Raw genomic sequence first — 21,502 nt, 5'->3', positions numbered from 1 at the left:
TAATTAGTTCCCTTTGCTCATTAGGGTTTTTATAATAATGCGGGTTCTGATGGATTTTGAAATAGCTGGTGCCATATATTTTTGTATGTACCTCTCGAAATATTACTATCTGATTTTGGAAATGATAATAAGTGAAATCTCTTTTTTTGAAATATGTATCTGTCTTGGCGAGTCTTTAGTTTGAATTTGCTTTTACAAGTTAAGGCTGTGGAATTATAGATGCATACAATAGTGGCTGCAGCTGGTTATTGTTAGACGGTCTCTTTGAATCTTCTCCTCTCTCCCAGAAGATAAAATCTTCTATTAACCAAACCTCTCATTCTGTCTGCTCTGCTTTTTAATTGTGTGTGTTTTTCAGCTTGTGGGAATGTTAAAAATGGCCATATTGTCTACTGTCTAGAATTTAGTCGATTCATGTGATGCATGACGGAAGCCCGAATACAATTACTGATTTGATGCTCGAGTATGAACAGACCACAATCTGGAATTTGAGATAATTGCGCATTTGAATGCCAAAATATGCGACTTGCTTACTTTTGTCCTAAGAATGTTTCATATACTCCCTTAACAGATAACACGCAATGAGTACTTTAAGAATAGTAGTATAAGTCAGGCTGTGTTTGCAATCTTTCTTCTATGCTACCTGGTTACTAGGGTGCTCTTGTTTGGCACTTATCATTCTATTTATTTGCTTTAGTTTCTTATGATACCATTTGATATGTTGTTATAATAGGTCTTTTTTTTACTGCAGCCATCTTACTCAAGGAGATTAACTGGTGGAAGACTTTCAAATTCATTTACCAGCCGAGCAGGTACTTTTCACTTAGCTTGATGTGCAATCTGTTGGGATGAGTTGCAATTCTTTGTGGAGGGAGGGTCCCTATTAACATGGAATGGTTTAGAAAAAGATGTAAAAAGTTAGTAATTGGAATAAAACAGACAACTTTCTGTAGTTTTGAACCAACCGAATAAATAAAGAAATTGAATACTTGATGCACTCCTTAGAAGACCTTTCCGCTAAATATCATTGGTTGTTCCCATAAGTGGTGTCCTAAATTAAAGTATTTGACATGCCAGTTGCATTTCAGTGATGACTAGTTTTTTCCTTCAGTCTTCAGTATATGATTCTGTATAGAAATTTTGGGCTCTCATGCTCTCTTTTGTTCTTTATTTAAGGATTTTTACCATAAGAATCTGTCAAAACGCATACACTAGGTGATGCCAATAGCTTGCTTTTACTGGATTTCTGTGCTTTACCCCCGCTTCTCCACTCTGTTTACCTTTTCTGATATTCCTACAATCCTACTTCATATTTCTAGTTACCTTAATGACATGCCTGTTCTTACTAAACTTCAGACTCAATAGGAAAGAAAAAGAGGAATATGGATTTTGCAACACCTGCTGAATTATTTTCACCCTGTATAGGTTTGTCTGATGACTGATAAATAATCCCTAAGAAAATAAACCCTGATACATAATGCTTATGCTGTGAAATAAAATGAATTGAAATTAGGAGAAGCAATTAGTAATTTTTCTAGGAAGAAGAGGTGTGCTGTTTAGGCCATTCGTCCATAACTGATCCACCCTGGTTGAGTATGATAAACATAGTCGTATCTAAAAACACATCACAATAATATAGTATAGTACATATGCTGGATAATAAGAGGTAGACATTTTTTAAGAAGTACTCCATCTGTCCCATTAAAAATGCAACGTTTTCCTTTTTTGGTTGTCCCATTAAAAATGAAACGTTTCCTTAAATGGAAACAACTCTATCTCTACTTTTTCATCTCTCTTACTTTACTCTCTCTTCATTAACTCACAAAACAATACTACATAAAATCCCGTGCCGATTCTCAAATGTTGCATTTTAAGTGGGACGGAGGGAGTATGAAGTTGTCTAGTTTAAAGCAGATGCATAAATGACATACTGAGTAAAGTTTGTGTAACTGCGACAGTGAAAAAGCGTGTATCAGGCAAGTATTGTGGCGAAGGCATGATTTCATCGACGGGGAGGCATTCAAGAGAGTGGGTTGATGTAGGTGGTGCATGTTGTTGTGCACATGTCCGAATTTCAGGGTTTTGGATGGGGCCAGATGCAGAAGACGGATGGGGTTTCGTAGAAGCCACTGTATATATGTGGTAATTAGAAATTGCTCAACTTCAGTATGTGCTAGTATTTGCATCTAAATTTCTCCCCCTGATTCCAAGGTTCTAGACTATTATCTCTAACATGTGAGAGATAGGTTCATCCACAGGCCTCAACTCGAATATTGTGAGCATGTTAGATTAGAGGGCGACTAACTTACATAGTATTTGGTAACATCACAAATATTTTTGGATATAGCTTGTGGCTTATTGATGTGTATTTTAGGTACTTACAAGCACTCAAGTTTAACTGCAAGATTACAGCCAAAGTTATACTCTATCCATCTGAACTATTTCCTTATTAGTCCGTCTCTAAAAAGCTATGAACTTTTTATTTTTGGAATAGTTAAATAATGCATTACATCTCCACATCATTTTATTTACAACTTATGTCATTACACTGACTGCACTACTAATGATGTGAAGCTCACTATCCACTAACACTACTTATATTATCATTTATCCCTCTCTTGCTTTATCAATTATACTTTAAGATATGTGCTGAACCAAATGTTCATACTTCTTACAGAGACGGAGGGAGTAATACTTTGGGGTGAACCATATAGAGGCATAAGCTTGTTTAATACAATAAAGAAATAAAGCATGTAAATTTTGATTTTGATTTTGATGAAAAAAGTCTAGAAAACAAGTTTGAAAATTGAAAAATGTAACTGAAAGATTACAAGAATGAAAAGAAGAACGGTTACTCCAAGCACTTTATTAGATTTAATATAACTGTTCCGGTCAAAATGAGTATCTTTCATTTTTTGTTTGTCTCAATCAATTTTTGTTTGTCTCAATTAAGATGATCACTTTCCAATTTTGAAAATAACCTCTCTATCTTCTTATTAAAATATTCAATTACCTTTTTCCTCTCTACTTTATTCTACCTAACAACATTTTCTAAAATCTCGTATCACTCAAGAATGTGGCCATCTTGAGTGGTACGGAGGGAGTACTCCATACCTTCCATTAGTCTTGAAATATTTCTTTTTCTCATTTTGAAAAAAAGTATACTTCCTCTATCTGACCATAAATGAGGGGTATTTCTTTTTTGGTCGTCCCACTTTAAATGATACATTTTCTTTTATGACGACAACAAAAAAAAACATTCTATCGCTCTCTGCAACTCCAACAAGGAAAGGTATACCCTACCAAAAAGGTGAAATATACCCTACCTAAAAAGTGAAATATACCCTATCAAAAAACAACCCATTCCAAAGGAGAAAGGTATATAGAAAGGTAAATAATTTTTAAAAAATAAAATAATAGTACAAAATGCATTAAAAAATATAAAGTGTAATACCTTCTCAAATACCTTCCACCTTGGAGAATGATTTTTCATGAAAAGAAGACAAATATGGTGGTTATATGATTTTACCTCCCTCTCCATCAATGGAGAGGTTCAAAATGGAAAAAAAGTGTAATACCTTCTCAAATACCTCTCCCCTTGGAGAATGATTTTCATGGAGAAAATGTAAATATGATAATTATATGACTTTACTCCTCCATTTACCTCTCGCCTTGGAGATGCTTACTTTATACCCTCTTCACTCTCTCTACTTTTTTTCACTCCTACTTTATTCTCTTTTCATTTATTTAATTATTAAATGCCACTACCTAAAAACATATGCCCAAAAGAATTGTGTCACATGTAATGAGACGAGAGAGTAATAAGTTGGTGTAATTTTTGGATGTGCATCCTATTAATAAGTTGTGTCACTCATAAGCCAACGAGGATCACCTACAACTTGTCCCACAACATCTCCTACTCCACCTCATACAAACATAAAATATGATGGTGGGGCCATTACCATGTATGTGAGGGGTGGATTAGGATATGTATTAGGAAAAGTTATAGGTGATCCTTTCCAGTAATAAGCATAATAGTAACAAAATTTAATTTATAAATATTTTTAAATTATTTCGGTTAGGATAAATCGATGGGATTTAAACAAAAGGCACCACCATGTTAAAACACAAATTGTCATGCCAAATTCTTTGAACCCATTGGGCAAGACAAAATAAACGACAAAATAAACGCCAAATACTTTGAAACCTTTGGGCAAGATAAAATAAACGCTAATTCTTTGTCATGCTCCATAAATTATCTTTTAGATGAAGATTTATATATTGTTGCCTCTCAAGAGTTTATAACAAAATTTCATAGTTAAAAAAACCATCTCTAAGCTTCACCACACGCAGCCACCCGTCTCACTCATCTGAGTCCCCTTGGCCAGTCCCGGCAGCATCGGAGTCGACAACGACACTCCCAGTTAGGGGTGGGAGCATCAAATTGCGCCTCATAATTTGGATAACGTCCTCCAACATCTCCTTATATAAGGGGTCATCCGTCGTTTTCCACTTCTGTATGGCCTCGAACATGATTATCTGCTGTAGCAGGCACGTGAGGTTGATGAGAGCGTGACTGGGCTCAACACTAGGAGTTGCCAATTGGACCTCATGAGACCCAATGGCGCCTCCCCTAGACATCCGCATTGCCAACTTTTTCCCTATCGGGATGTCGAGCCTCGTCAACTTCGGCCAATTAGCGGCACCCGCACGAAACTTGGTTGAACCCATCAACACCACATAAATATCCCAGTATTTAAACTTTAGCTCTTTGATAATATCCCTGAGCATGTTCTTCATTTCCTCATCAGTTTCAGCTATGAATAACTTGTGGTATTCACACAGCATTCTGTATAGCATCGCATGAGCAACATCCGCAATGACACCCACTTCACTAGCCAGACGCAATTGGGCTTCTGATTCGCTCGCAGGTGCCATCCCATTGGGCAGGCCCATAGGAAGCTGAATAGGCCTCTGGGCAGGCTGACTCTTGAGTCTACCAATATCGACATAGACATTCCAAAGGTACGGAGGAAAGCCGAAGTATGGGTGATCGCAGAGGTAGGATGGATTGTCGTGGTACCAAGGAAAGCCTGGGTATGGGAAACCGCCAAGGAAAGGAGGGAAGCCTGGACCTGTGTTTTGGCCTGGGCCTACATTTCTGCAAGGGCCCGAGTCTCGGCCAGGGGCTGTTTTTCTGCCGGGGTATAGATTTTTGGCGGACTTCAGATGACTTCGATCTGGTTTCATTGCTAGAGAAAGAAACATTTTAGATGATGAAAATAGATTGGGGTGGAGTAAAATATGAGATGTGGGGTGTTTATCAAATATTAAAATTATGAGTCCTAAAAATTCCTGGCTAACCTTACAGTTCTCCAATAGTCCAATTTAATTGATTTTAATTGTAGGTGATTATCAAATATTAAAAGAAATCAATTGGGGTAGCGCTGGGTATTCGGTCATCGGTTAGTCGGTTAACCGATGACCGAACCGAATATCTCGGTTAACTGAGAATCGCTCCATCTCGGTTATTGGTTAATTTCGGTTCCCACCGTTCAGGCGGTGATCGGTTATCGGTTCTAACCGATAATCGATCGGTGTAACCGAATTTAAGACCGAAAATCGATTATTATTATTAAATTATTCTTATTCTATTATTTTATTTTTTAAAAAGTTCAAAACTTAGTCACCCAAAACAAAACGAGCCCTAATTTAATTTCTTCTCACGCGGCGAAGCGAAGTAGAGCGCAGAGTTCAAGCGACTGCGACGCTCCTTCTTCCCACTTCTACCTGCGGCAGCTCCTCCTTCCCCACAGTCCACGACCATCGGCGGTTCCCGCTTACGGCCTTACCGGTCAGTAGCAATTTTAGATATTTAGTTGGTTTTTATCCAATTGTGTGAAGCTTTGTGACTTGTGAGGAATTTTTTATTTGTTTATATTTTGAATCTGAATATGAGTATGTTTAAATTTGATTTTAGGACAGTGGGATTCTATAGTTTAAGAATGAGAAAATTCATTGTGTGAAATTTGACTTTGGGACATTGAATGTAAGAATTTCTTTCAGTCTACTTCGAGAGAGCAGGGTAAATTTCATCTCCTCTCTTTCTCTCCATTTAGGATTTTGTTTCCCCCCAATTCAATTCGATGAATATGTGTTTTGATACTTAGAAAATTGACAAGTTTGATTAGCTGATTTTTTATGATAAAATTGAGAATTTTGAATTGTTTTCAGCTACTTTATTTTGCCTCGTTTATTGAGTGATCTGTTAAGTTTGATGCTTTTGTCTTTGTATTTAATTGATAAAAATGGTTGAGTTAATTGGTGCTTTTGTCTTTGTATTTTTGGTTTCATGTATTGTATAGCTCAATTTCTTGAACTTTGGTGAAGTTTATGGGAATGACATTCAACTCCTTTGATACGTTCAAAATTTAAAAATTTTAATGTAAATCCCACCTCATCTGTGGTTGTTATGTGTTTGATAATTTGATTAGCTTCCCTTGTTGCATAGAGGTAGGAGTCAATGCTTTGTTTGTGGAAGAGAAGCACTTTGTGAAAAGGTCATTCAATCAAGAAAAGGAAGTCAGCTTTCTTTTTATACTTTTTCCTCAGTTTCTCTTTTTGTTCTTGTTGAATTCACTTTTTTGTACATGGATTTGTGAGGACAAGAAATTTTTTAGCAAGACTTGATTATGTTTGAACTTGTGTGAAGGCCAAAATTGTAACAGTTATCTTCGTGCAAATCTTAAAATGTCAAATTCAGAGTCTTGCACTCAAGACTTAGGGAGCAATCAGCCAAACGACGATAATATACTTGAAGATATTGAAGTTGAAGAACTAGGGCTTGAGAGAGAAGAAGAGGGAGAGGAAATGGTGCCGCCGGCATCAAAAAAACGTAAACAAGTAGTAAGATCGACTATATGGCAAAATTTTGATAAAGTGTTTGAAGATTCAATTCAAAAAGGGAAATGCAAACTGTGTGGAGAAACGATAGCTGCTGATCCGAAGCACAATGGCACATTTGCTATGTGGAAGCATCATGCTTCATATTTGAAGAAAAATGAAGCGAAAAAGAATCAAACACCACTCAGCCAAGATGAATTGCGGCAAGACATCCAAGAAAGGGGCAGATACGCATTGTGCAGGATGATTGTTCTTGATGAACAACCATTCATATTGGTGGAACGAGAGGGATTTCGTTTATTCTGCCGTGATATGGTACCAAACTTTAATATCCCGAGCAGATACACGGTAAGATCGGATTGTGTGAAGATGTTTCTAGAGAAAAGAGAACTAGTGAAAGTGGTTTTCTCCAAACCAGGCATGAGTAGAGTATCAATCACCACCGACTGTTGGACTGGAGTCAATAACACAAGCTTTATTTGTGTTACATCACATTTCATCAATAAGGAATGGAGCATGCACAAGAAAATAATCAGCTTCTTTGACATACTAGTCATAAGGGGGATGACATTGCTAAGGTGTTGATAAAGGCCCTTACGAACTGGGGCATTCAGAGGCTTTTTTGTTGCACCATGGATAATGCTAAAAATAATGGTGTAGCAATCAAGGAAATAAAGTCCACCTTCAGTGCAAGAGGCATGCTTGTTGCCAATGGGCAATATTTTCATCAGAGGTGTGTTGCATACATACTTAACTTGATTGTCGAAGAGTGCATGAAACAAATAGGCATGGCTATTGTACGAGTTAGGGAAGCAGTGAAATGGATAAAGGGTTCATCCACAAGGTCTAAAGACTTCAAGAATATTGCCAAGGTATGTAAGGTTGATACCAAAAAAAAATTCTTGTGTCAAGATGTACCTATTAGATGGAACTCGACTTACTTAATGCTCGAGGCGGCATTGCCATATGAGCCGGCTATGAAGCTGTACAACAACGTCACTCCCCAGTTTGGTAGGGATTTGAGAAACCTAAAACACAAAGACCTCACAGTTGGCGTACCTGGAGAAGAAGATTGGATTGAAATGAGGAAGATGTGTAGTTTTCTCCGATCGTTTTATGCTCTGACTTGTCTCGTCTCTGGCACCACGTATGCCACATCACATTCATTTTTAATGGAGATGTGTGACATATTCCTTATCATAAAAACGTTGGAGGATGATGAAGATGTTGAGATTAGATACATGGCTAAGAAGATGATGGAAAAGTTTGGTAAGTATTGGTTGGAGGGAGATGAGCTTAATCCAAACATGAACAAAATTTTGTACATTACTGCAATGCTAGATCCTAGACAAAAGATGAAGCATGTGCAGCATTGTTTGAAGACGTTGTATGGTGAAGCACGAGGAAATGAGTTGGCAGAGGAGTTGAGAAAGTCAGTCTTTGACTTATTTGAGTTGTACAAGAAAGAATTCACTCCAGTGGCTGACCAAACACAACCACGAACAACTTCAGCTAGCCAAATGTCAAGTAGATCGACTAATCTGCGATTTCTTGGTAAAAGTTCTTGTAACATTCTCTATGTTGCTAGTGAGGATGATGATGATGAAGATGGAAGCTCAGAGCTCTCTCGTTACTTCGCAGAGAGGCAATACCCAGCCAATGAAGATGTTGATTTTGACATTCTTATGTGGTGGAAGACATACGGTATTTCAGAGATGGCTAAAGATATCCTTGCTATTCCTATATCAAGCGTAGCTTCTGAGTCGGCATTCAGCATAGGGGGACGTGTGCTGTCGATATTTAGAAACTCTTTGGCACCCAAAATGGTAGAAGCTTTGATATGCTCTGAGGATTGGTTGAGGTCTAGTACTACTTATGCAGATCTCATGGAAGAAGAAGGAGAACCAATACCATTTATGCAAAAGCAATACTTTGAAAGTGAGTAATTCATTGCTATTTACTAATATATTTATTTATTCTTCATTTTGAACTTATTCTTTAATTCATTATTTTTGATAGTGGTGGGGGAACTCCATAAGGATGGCAAAGTGACATGGCCATTGGACGATGCAGAATTGGGAGAATTGGAAAGAACTCATTCAAATGATCATGATGAAAGTTAAATTTATCGTGCATTTATTTTGGAATTTGAAAATATTGAACTTGGAGTATTTTTTAAAATATTTGAACTTTGAATGGTTGTTGAATTGAGTAGGTTGTAAACTTGGATTAATATTATTGTTTTGGAATCTTTGAACTTAGAGTTATTTACTTTATTGAATATTTCAACTTTTGGATTGAACAGGTTGTAAATTTTTATTCTAACATGAAGCAACGATCTGAAGATTTAAGGATTATTTACAGTGCAAGTGTTTTTAGAGAAACAACACTAATTACTTGCTACAACTACAATAACGATTTAATACTAATTTAGCATAAGTACTTAGAATTTTGATGTCAACTGAAAATTATTTAGAAAGTACAGTGTTCCAGTTGTAACACTATAAGATCTTGAATAAATACACCACTACTACTACTTTTTTAGGAAATAAATGCTTTACTACTTTTACTTCCATTTTGTAGAATTTACTACTACCTTCTATATGAATAAATGCTATTTTTACTGAGAAATCGTTGTACAACCATGCGATGACCCATTTGTTAATATATATTTTATTTAAACTGTGTATGCAAAGACATAGTATTATAATAATTAGTACAGTCCTTTAAAAACAACATTAACTGCATAAGTCCAAAGAAAAACATATCAAATTGACTTTATTTTTGATTCTTTATTATCAACCCATGATCAATTAAAGAAGAATTAAAGTTTTAATTTTTAATTCACCTTTTTTTTGAATTTCGGTTCCGGACCGAACCGGAACCGACCTAGTGCTGTTAGGACTTAGGAACCGAACCAAGGCAAATTCGGTTTCAGTTCAGTGCTTCAATTTTGGTTCCATTTGAATTCAGTTAACCAGGTATTCCTAACTGAACCAACCGACTAAATTGGGGTTAAAACATAGAAAACTTAAAACACACGTAAACGAACTCGATACTGGACCAGTTGAGGGACTGCTGCTTCCAGCTCTGCTTGCAAGAGTCGATCCACTTCACGTTTTACCAGGGCACTCACCTCGTCCCTCAAGACTTGCCGAATGAACTTAACAACAGGATCCTCATCAGTCATTTTTAAATAAAATGGGAACACTTTATTTTGAAGGTTAAATTACGAACTACTAAAATTAAAATAAACTCGACGTCGCACGAAAAACAATCATTCTTTAAAATCCATAAACAGTAGAAAGGAAAAAATGAGAGCCACTACATGGATAGCCAAATCCCATATGGAGAGAAGACTCGAAAGACGAAGGCGGCTCAGAATTTACTATAGCTTATGATAATGTTAAGTGCCGTATATTTAATGATACAGCACTGGACCGTCAATAAGCACAATTAATTATTCACTTCACAAAACAATATAACAACTGATCTGAAATAGCCTCAGAATTGCAGAATATCAGCACGGGGATCTCAGTCCCGAAAGATGGTGTAATTTGATAATAGATTTCCTCACCGGCGACACAAATTAGAAATGAAATAGAGAATAAATGTTTTTCTCATGGCCAATCCCAAGAGTTAATAGCAGTAACCCGCTACCCAAGGCGATAGGATATGACAAGGCTCACCTTCGGAAATCGGAGATCTCAACGAAGGAATAAGCTTTTTCTGGCGACGATTTTGAATTAGAGTTATACGAGCATCGATTATGGCTCGCCGCAAATTTGATCAAATCGTCGCAAAATAACAGATACAAAATCGAATTCGAATGAGATCTAAGCCAGATGAGTGCAGTGGGTGCGATTAATACACACATTCAATTATTCATACCGATACATATATAGTCTTCAAGAGACTGCGGCTAAAACCCTAGGTTTGGATAATTCTAGATTTCCATGGGCTATTTCTAATTGGGTATCAATAGCCGATTAAATTGATTTTGGGCCGTCTATGTCAAATACTAATGATTAAATCGATTTTAGGCCATCCATCAATATAAGCATGTTGTATACTTTATTTGAGCATTTTATACAAGTACAACCATAATTTGATGCATATTTAGTTTATTTGTTTTATTTTATATATTTAGTTTGTGTTTAATACATCAAAATATTTTTGACTTTTTTTTAAAAAAATTTATGATATTTATATATATCAAATTTTGATTTGTTGTTCATTTATCTCCATTATTCCTGCACTCCTATCCTATTCTTGCTTATTCTCTTTGTTGGGATTTTTTGTGAACGAGAATACGTCGATCTTTCTATCTCACCATTTACTCCAAATAAAGTTTTAGAAACAACACAAAAACATAATTTTTTTAAAAAAAATCCTTCTTGCTTTTGCAAGTTTTATGTGGCTCAACGACCTTTGCAGTGCCAAATAGAATCTGATATGTATGTACCTTTTGTTATATAAAATACTTTTAGAGCATTTTCAAATGGAAGGGGTAAATGGAGAGGTAAAGATAAATAATTATCATATTTACCTCTTCTTGATAAAATTTTATGCTCCAAAGAAAAAAGGTATTTGGGGAGGTATTTATACCTTCTTTTATTTTGAGAAGGTATCTTTACCTCTTCTTGGAAAAGAAGGTAAAAAGTTAGTTATTTTTGTTTGCCTTTTTATTTTACCTTCTCACTTAGAGTCCATTACTTTTTAAGAAGGTATAATTAGGTAAATGAAAAATATACATTCTCAACTTATCTTTCCCCTTGGAGATGCTCTTATAACTGTGTTATTGTGCATATCCTTGAATTGTTCTCTTTACCTTACCAAAATAGGTGAAAAATGGAGTAAAACGAGCTCCACCCGACTGGGTGAGATATTATGTTGATAATTCCACCCGGTCGGGTGGCATTCAGAAGTAGGGGTGGGTAGGTAAGGTATACCTTACCGAAACCATCATACCGTACACCTTACCGTAAACACGGTATTCAAAAAAATCATATCTTTACCTTACCAAAGTTTTCGGTATACCGAACTTCAGTATACCTTATTTTCGTTATGACGAATTTCAATACCAATACCGTACCTCATTTTCGGTATACAGTACCGAAGTTCGGTATACCTTACTTTTGCGGTATACCTGACTTTCAATATCAATTAAAATAGAAAATAAGATTTTTTAGAATATTATTTATATTTTATAATTTTAAAATTAAATTAAATATAATTTATTCATAATTATATTTATATTTCATAATAGATTTTATAATTTAAAAATATATAAAATATATTTTATATATAATTGTGTTTATATTTTTGTGGTATATACCTTAGTTTACGATGTATACCTTAATTTACGGTATATACCGAATTTCGGTATGCAGCGGTATACCGCGGTATTTGAAAATTCATACCGTTACTTTACCGGAAACTTTCGGTAAGGTATCATACCGTACCGAAAGTCACGGTATACCGAAAATTCGGTATTTTCGGTATTTTTTCGGTACGATAAGGCCGGTATTTTGGTATTTCGGTATTTTTCCCCAGCCCTATTCAGAAGCCATGGAGAAGTCAGTGAGGATCGAACAAGTCCCACCCGACCGGGTAGTCAGCTAAAGCATGGCGTTTTCCAGAAAGTTTCACCCGGCCGGGTGATTTTCCAGTACAATAATACCACCCAGCCGGCTCCGTCAACCTGGTGATTTTCAAAGCCTAAAAGCGATTTTTAGAGGAAGGAAATAAGAGGGAAGATCTAGGTCAATTCTACACATTCACGCCTGCCGCCAACATACACTCTCTCTCCCTCTCTCTCCGAACTCTTGGAAGAAGAATGAAGATTCAAGCTTCAATTCCTCGCTAATTGTACTTCGTATCATGATTTCTATTGTTTTTCTTAGTTTCTCTTTGTTTTCTATCATGAACATTAGTAGCTAATTTTTTCATGTAAAATTCTTGGTGAAGATGCATTCATAGTTTTAGTCCAATTGATTTCGTTTTTATCTTGCTCTTGCAATTGTTTGAATTATTCTTGTGTTTTTTCCTAACAATTGTCTGATCACCAATTGGGAGTGTAGGGTTTCTTAGAGTAATCGGGAGACGAAATATTTAACCTTGAAAGATGAATAATTCACACCTTAATTCAATAGAACTCGGGAGAGTTGAGGTTTCGAGTGGAATCTTTTATCTAAACGGTCTGTTGGGGGTTAGGTCTAAGAATTAGAAGAGAACTTCAATTATTACACCTAATCTACAGGCTTCTCACCTCGGAAGGGGGTTTAATCTACAATTGTGATTGATTCAATAATTCTGGAGACTTTAAGTAAATCGCTTTCAATTGGGTTAGGCTATGAGTTGTGCATCGGATCCTTGGATTCTGCATATTTCTCTATCATTTTCTATATCTTGCTTCTTTGTTCTCTTATTTAAGTGTTTTATTTCAATTTCTGAATTTATATGCTTAGTTATTAGTTCAAAACCAAAATTCCTGATCGTCTTGATAGTAGTTGAAATTTGTTCGTGGTACTTAGGTTTACACTTAATTGTTTCTGTGGGATACGATATACTCTTGCTTGCTTTTTGCTACGATAACCTCGTACACACTTGCAGGTATTATTTGGATAAAATAAAGTTGAGTCAAAAATATATATGTAAAAATTTAAAATTTAATTAATGTTTAAATAAACCATCAAATTACTTAATTTACTTTATTACCAAATCCACTTACAATACTAAAAACCATTGCTTAAATTTTTGTGAAAAAAAATGTTTCACCTTAAATGGGAGATAGGGTGTATAATAATACTCCCTCCATCCATGATCACATGTCTCTTTTTTCAATTTATTTATAAATACATGTCTCATTTACCATTTAGTAATTTTGGTCTTGAATATTCCATATTTTATTAACTTCTTCCACTCATATTTTATTATAAAACTAATACTAGTATATAAAAATACGATTCGCATTTCACTAACTTTTTCCACTGGCCTATCTTTTCATTTCTATTAAAATTCAAGTCGAGTAAAAGTAAGACAAGTAATCGCAGACGGAGAGAGTGCTATTTCTCCTTATAACAACTGCATATCATAAACATTAGTGGCACAAATTAATACAATTACTAGTAAAACTACAGCAGCAGATTAGGGATGACTAGGGACTATTTTTAACATAACATTTTGGAAAAGTGAAGGCCAGGTATGTTTACTTTCTTGAAATCGAACCCCATCAGAGCTGTTTACCCCATCAATTTTTAAAAAAGTAATGTAGCCGATTAACACCACTAACTAGCTTTCTGATCTTATTCTAATTTGCAGAGATGTTGGTTAATTGGTATGAAATAATCAGATATGATGATCGAGTTGCTATTTCATCTGATCATGATCGTTGTTAAATTTATGAGATTTCAGTAATTTATAAACTGTGTTAGTATTTTTATAAAGAAAATTATGAATACTCCATATTGAATTACAGTTACTAGTAAAACTACAACGACGACTTGGGCCTATGAACTATACTATATACTGTTAAGTTTTAACATTTCTGTACTTGGCACATTTTGAAAAAGTAACATCGAACCCCATCACAGCTGTTTGTACTTAATTGCTCATCAATTCAAATAAAATTCATCAATTGGTTTGTATGAAAATGATCAGATATGATGATGATCATTGTTGAACAGTTGCTATTTCATCTGATTATGATCGTTGTTAAATTGATGAGATTTCAATAATATTTTCTTAAAAATCACTAACGTCCCTATATATTTTGTTATTCGCCGGGCAGAATCTTGATAAAATTATGACATACTAATTAATTTAAATAAATGAAGTGCATCCAGCAACTTCCGTAATAAATATGTGTAAAAGGAAGATAATGGAGAAGTGGTCCCAAAAGTAAAAGGTGGAAACCCTAGATATGTATGATGCTTAAAAACCCTAACTTTGACGCAAATACTCACAGGCTTTTAAAATTTTCATTGGGATATCGCAAACTGCATCTCTAAAACTCGCAAAAAGAGTAACATGCGCTGTCCTTGTTCTTCCACCTGCACCACCTTCTAGGGCACTTCTAACCCTAAATTTTAGAGAGAAAGAGGGAGAGGGAGGATCCGAAATCCAAATTAAAGCTTTAGTTAAAGAGTTCCTATTTTGGCACTTATACATACTGGAATCATCGTTTCTGGTTTTGTATTCTCTTTCTTTGCATCTCCAAAGCATAATTATCGCTTGTATTGTAGGATAATTAGACTCCAAATAAATTAGTGATCAAGGTTAGAAGAATGAATTAAATTAACCTTCATGACTTCCAATCTTAATCTGAAATTAATTGTTCTTTTAACAAATTGGAGATTGAAATGCTAATTACTGCGACAGAATATAACTTATAATTACAAATTCTCAGGGAAGTAATGATTACCATATGTACTCATTAATAAGTAGCTATTCAGAATTGACGTATTAGCAAATTCAATTTTACAAGCAGCCCCCTTTATATATCCCCTTCTTTTAACATCAGGCGTGCATCGGTCCCAATTTAGATGACGTGATCAAATGAAAACTCTAAATATTGTATAAACTCAAAATTATGGTCTGGACCATTGAAAAATGTCAACAGATTATAAAAAAACATCAATAGGAAAATATCAACAGAATTTCAATGGTAGTCAATGATTAATGTTGTGTTGATATTGTGTTGATATTGTATTGACATTAAAATCTTGAAATTTTACACTGTGTTGATCAATATTTTAAAAATCGGATCGGCCGGTGAATCGATGAGGCTACTGGTTCACGGTTCAACCCGTCCGACTGGTTCAATCACTGGTCGAACCGTTTTACCTTGTAAATATAAAATTAAATATACTCTTACAAAATATATTAAATTTAGTAAGTAATATATTACAATTAATATTGACATAGAACAAAAACATATATTAAACATTTTAAGTAAATTAAATATTAACAGTATTTAAAGTAAGTGAATGGTAAAATTTAAATATTTATTAAATATATAAATTTTTAATTAATGTAGCCAAAAAAATTACATATTTTACATATAATAATAGATAAAATTCATATTATCTCAAAACATTTATGTGGTGAAATAATATTATAGATAATATATAAAACTAAACATCAATTTTTAGTTAATTTGGATAAATATATACTATAATAGTATTATTAGTTAATACGTAAAATTAAACTTGAATTATTAGTAAGTTTGGAGTAATATTTAGTAAATATGGAGTAATAAACTATATTAATAATATATATATATTACATTAATAAAAATAAAATTTAGTGGCTTATAATTAAAATTAAACATATCACAACTAAAAATTATGTATACTAACGGTTTTAGGGGCCGAACCAGCTGCCGGTTCGCGGTTCGACCGGTCGAACTGGCCAATCTGGTCCGGTTTTTAAAACACTGGTGTTGATATTGTATTGAAACAGTGTTGTTAAAACTATGTCGATGAGTTTTGAGTTTCTACCATATATAAGTTTGCATTTTATTACTATTCATAAAAACACAGCTTGGTTAGGATTGGGCGCACACAAATACATTTCGATTAATTTTTGTTGGATCGGATATAGCTCCTACATGATTATTAGTTTAAACTTTAAATAATTTGTTTCAAGGATGGGCCGTTAAACCAACATTAATTCGTAAGTATGCCCTATTCAACTACGAAATGTTAGAAATATAAGGAAAAAAAAATCAAACCATCGTACAGTACTCTCTAGCTATTATAGCATAACCGAAGGAAAGAAACAAAATTTATTGAAACGAAAATTACGACAAAAATTGTAAAACAAAACAAATTCTAATTCGAGTTGAGGAAAGTAATACAAATTACTTTCCGACTACGTGGCTTGTGGATTGACATATTGTTCCGATCCAAATATAAAACAACTTCCTATTAAGCGTGTGTAGAAACATATAATCAAACATGCTAAGCATCGATAATTTGATAGAGCTTCGAGGTCGAACAAACAATGACGAATACATTGTACATTTATTTATAGACTATATGAGAACTTCAAAAGGTCTCATAGAAATGGTTGGAGATTACAAAGAGAATAAAGACCGCCTCAAGAAGTTGAAGTGTTTCCAACCAGAAATACTCACTATATCCTTTTTAAAATTAGAATATGTGAATATTTATAGACGTATATAGTGAAATTTGAAAAAAAAAAAAAAAAAAAAAAAACTCTAGAGAAATGTGAAAAGGAAGAGACTCTAAACAAAAAGTAATTGATAAGTACACCATCATTAATAAATTTTAAATAAATTCCCTTTCTAGTATTTATATTGCACATATTCAGCTAATTCGATTACTACATATACGACAATGTACAATCAAATCGGAAAATATAATATAATTAAGTAATTAAAGACGTATAAAACATACCTTAACAGGGGAAACTGAATCTAAATCAATTAGGGTCAAGACCTTAATTACATCAGAACTTAAAATAATAAAACCCTCTTTTGCTTTCACAAAAAACAAAAGTCTCCTTCTTTTAATTGGAGAGTTTCACTTAAGCTTTTTAATCAAATATATTTTCTTAGTGTTCTTCTTATAGACAAACTATACATTTATCCCAAAAGAATATAAAAACAGCACTATATATGTCATGCTGGTAATATATTTGACCACATTATTTCTCTTTGGTGGTTCCTAAGTAATGAATTAGTTGTTTCTGTAATGCATTTTTTACTAAATTAATCTTATTAAATTACTAAGCCGTTTATATAGATAATATAGGAGTAGTATATTATTATTCTTATGAACTCTTAAAACCACATTGTAACATGATCGTATATGAATTTGATTATTACAAAACTAACTCGCTAGAAATTCGATCATTTAAAACACGAGCAGACCTAATCCAATATAAGTATCAATCTCGAGCCAAAAAAGAAAAGGAATAGATGTGAACTTCATCCAATGGTATTTGATTTGTATGAATTTGTTTGTTTAACCAAGTTTGAACTTGAGTTATTCATGTGCTTTTATTATTTATATGTTTTGTACTCCATATTTATTTACATTTGGCAAATTATACATATATGCTTAACAAGTTAAGACATTCACCCACTTTTATATATATATTTCATGAAAAAGTATGGTATAGAAAGATCATAAACTAAAATTCAATTCGGAGAATTTGGATAAACAAGTGTGTTGATGTATGAAGTCAAAGTTGATCTCTGATTTGAATTGAGATTAATAAAGAAGATCTGAGGTTATGACTTAATTATCAAATTTGATGCATATAATTGTAACGGATACTGTATAATTAAGCTCATATGATTGGTGATCTGATTTGATAAGATTGAGCAGAAAAATGGAGGTTAATATACACCAGTGGAAGTACTCCTTTTTTTAATGAATTTATATCTCATCCAAGATTAGATAAGAGTTAACTGCCAGCGTGAAGCAAGAAGCGCTGTTATTTGAAAAAAAAAAGGAAAATCTTGTGCTATAGAGAAGTAAAAACAAGTCAAATTTCAAGATTATAAACAAAGTGGCTAAAATATAGGAAAAACAAGTTTATCTTACAAACTTATTGGATAGTTGAGAATTTAGCGCTAGCTAAATTAGATGAGAAGAAGTACCTGTTTTTCCTGAAAATAGAGGCCATGCTTTAGCTGAAGAAGAAGATCTCCTCTCTTGAAAATGGAATGATGAACTAGTGTCTACTTCAGTGTAGGGGTGGGTAGGTAAGGTATACCTTACCGAAACCACCATATCGTATACCTTACCGTAAATACGGTATGCGAAAAAGTCATACCTTTACCTTACCAAAGTTTTCGGTATACCGAACTTCGGTATACCTTATATTCGGTATGACAAATTTCATACCGATACCGTACCTCATTTTCGGTATACCGTACCGAAGTTCGGTATACCTTATTTTTGCGGTATACCTGACTTTCAACATCAATTAAAATAGAAAATTAGAGTTTTTAAAATATTATTTATAATTTATAATTTTAAAAATAAATTAAATATAATTTATTCATAATTATATTTATATTTCACAATAGATTTATAATTTAAAAATATATAAAATATATTTTATATACAATTGTGTTTATATTATTGTGGTATATACCTTAATTTACGGTATATACCGTAAACTAAGGTATATACCGAATTTCGGTATGCAGCGGTATACCGCGGTATTTGAAAATTCATATCGTTACCTTACCGCAATCTTTCGGTAAGGTATCATACCATACCGAAAGTCACGGTATACCAAAAAAACGGTATTTTCGATATGTTTTCGGTACGATAAGACCGGTTTTTCGGTATTTCGGTATTTTTCCCCAGCCCTACTTCAGTGGGTGCACATCCTCTTAATTAGTTTTGTTGCTTAGCCCTCTGTGCCTCAATCTCCCTGAATCTGTGCAAGTAGGTGAGCATAGTATCCGAGTAGTTATCGAATCCGAGGGAGCTGAGGGCCCAGCAGATGTCGTCTCCATTCACCGTCTTGCGGTTCTCCTTGTGGCACCGGTCCGATGCCTCACCGGTGACAAAGCATATGAACTCCGATGCACATTCTTGCATTGTTTCTTTGGCTTCTTTAGAGATCTTGGCGTTTGGGGGTAGGATCTTCTTCATCATCCTCCACACGTTCGCTACCGGAAGCAATCTATCGTTCTCTTCTGCCATTTATTAATTTCACTCTCTCATCAACTGCCCTTTCTTCATACTGCTACCCAAAATTTAATACACTACATAAATCTTCAACCTATATTCCTTTTGAATTTATGCATACCACTACCACTAACAATTTATGCCAAATACTAGTACAGGAAACCTAGCTACCTAATTATTCATTTCATAAGTGTCACATTAACCTAACTTGGACTCCTAACCTTATAGTATGTTCTGAATTTATATAATCGCTCCACCTTTTAATACCAAATAAATTATGTTCTGTACTCTATTTTATTACTTTCACTAAAGTGAAATAATAAATAATTCGAAATGCTTTCTATCAATAGTAAGGGGCCATAACTTTAGACCAATCACTGATCTATCTGTCTGGTGCACTAGCTATTTTGAGAGAGGAAATAGTTTCTGGACAAATGGGAAACCTACAAGTTGAGTTAATAACTTAATATGGTGGATTAAGATGTGGTCCCTCATCTTAATTATATATAATTAGTATCAACTTAATAATACACTTCCGCCAATATGCTTCAAGTATTTGAAATGCCTGATTGATTATATAATTGTATCCACAGTTGAAAAATGAATGGACTAGATTGGTGCACGTTTGCTTCTCAATTAATTATAGAAATCTTGAGCTAATGTCCATTACCTTTTTCTAAGAATAAAATATGCAGCCCATTTCAACCTAGAATGATGTCACTATTCAATAAAAGTCGATTCATCTATTAATGATTTAGTAATATATTAAATTCTCCTAAAAACCATTTTTATTATGTCTATAATACATTTCAATAGAGTCATATCACTATCTCCTTAGAATAATTATAAGTAGAAAGGAGTAATATTATTTAGTGTAAAGAAATTTGAGCATTACGTAAAAAATTTTATTTATATCTATTTTCAAATTAAGATTTACAATAATATTCTTCTATGGTGAGCCAAACTGTGTCCGCTTAGTATTATTATATTTATACATGATGAACTTGGTTGCTCGGAGAAATATACTACTACTAATTAATTAATAAATAATTCAAATATTTAAGATATAATCAAATTAAATATAACTATCGGATATTTGAATAGTAAGTATAATTTAATTAACTTGACCATGATTGTGTTTAAGTAAAACATTAACCTTGATAGCAAATTTATAAATTTGACAACGATCATTTAATCAAGAAATAGATGAAAAATATTATAACTACATATGTTATATATGAATTCAACTTCATTATTCATTAATTTGTAGCTCATGTAGGATCTATTTTGCCGAAGAAAATCAAATCATCAAAACGAATGCTCTAGAAGTGAATCACATCTATCTAGAACTGTACATGGACCTAGCTAGAGCCTACGCCTAGCTTGTGAATCCAAGACCAGCCTAGTGGTACTCCCTCGTCCCAAGGTATTAGACCAACTTTCCTTTTTGGAATGTCCCAACATATTAGACTATTTCCTTTTTTAGTAAAAAACATCTATATTATTTTATTCTCCACCTACTTTTTTCTCTCTTCTCTCCCCTACTTTTTTCCTCTCTCATACTTTACTCTCTCCACTTTAACTATTTAAATATCAATTCCTTAAATCATGTGCCCAAAAGAAGTGAGTCTAATACTCCGGGACGGAGGGAGTATTTGATTAGGATTAACTATACATGAATCATGTACTCCCTCCATTCCACAAAAGATGTCACACGGCATAAAATTTTAGGAGATTTTGTTTTGTGTGTAAATTAGAGAGAGAAAATATAATTTTTATATTAATGTGAGAGAGAATTTTTATCAAAAATTGAAATGTAACATCTTTGATGGAACAAACTAAAAAGGAAAGTGAGACATCTTTTATAGAATATGAAGTAATAGTTATCAAATTTCATTTGGCTTTTGGCCGATCAGTTC

General features: G+C 33.7%; 1 protein-coding gene, 1 long non-coding RNA gene and 1 other non-coding gene across 3 annotated transcripts; all 3 read right to left on the bottom strand.

Annotated features, from left to right (window-relative positions):
* Positions 1–9,835: 9,835 nt before the first annotated feature.
* On the bottom strand, positions 9,836–10,841 carry LOC125223425 (uncharacterized). Its single transcript, XR_007176714.2, has 2 exons — positions 10,593–10,841; positions 9,836–10,066 (listed from the first exon to the last, which is right to left on the bottom strand). It is a non-coding gene; the product is annotated as an uncharacterized LOC125223425 (long non-coding RNA).
* On the bottom strand, positions 10,403–10,486 carry LOC125185742 (small nucleolar RNA SNORD96 family). The gene has a single exon (XR_007170244.2). It is a non-coding gene; the product is annotated as a small nucleolar RNA SNORD96 family (small nucleolar RNA).
* Positions 10,842–19,264: 8,423 nt separating the features above from the next.
* Positions 19,265–19,822, bottom strand: LOC125223861 (nuclear transcription factor Y subunit B-5-like). Its single transcript, XM_048127167.2, has one exon. It carries the CDS (start codon positions 19,596–19,598, stop codon positions 19,287–19,289), a length of 312 nt encoding a protein of 103 aa, XP_047983124.2. The 5' UTR covers positions 19,599–19,822; the 3' UTR covers positions 19,265–19,286.
* Positions 19,823–21,502: the final 1,680 nt, after the last annotated feature.

This window comes from Salvia hispanica, chromosome 1, assembly GCF_029641045.1.
Source record: "Salvia hispanica isolate PSC_SH4W2 chromosome 1, Shi_PSC_v1, whole genome shotgun sequence".
Taxonomy (NCBI): Eukaryota; Viridiplantae; Streptophyta; class Magnoliopsida; order Lamiales; family Lamiaceae; genus Salvia; species Salvia hispanica.
Note: the sequence above shows the minus strand (reverse complement) of the source record. Positions and strands in the feature narration are given on the sequence as shown.

Bases quoted from the DNA above. Each gene is read 5' to 3' on its own strand.
- LOC125223861 (XM_048127167.2), bottom strand. From the start codon at position 19,598: ATGGCAGAAGAGAACGATAGATTGCTTCCGGTAGCGAACGTGTGGAGG.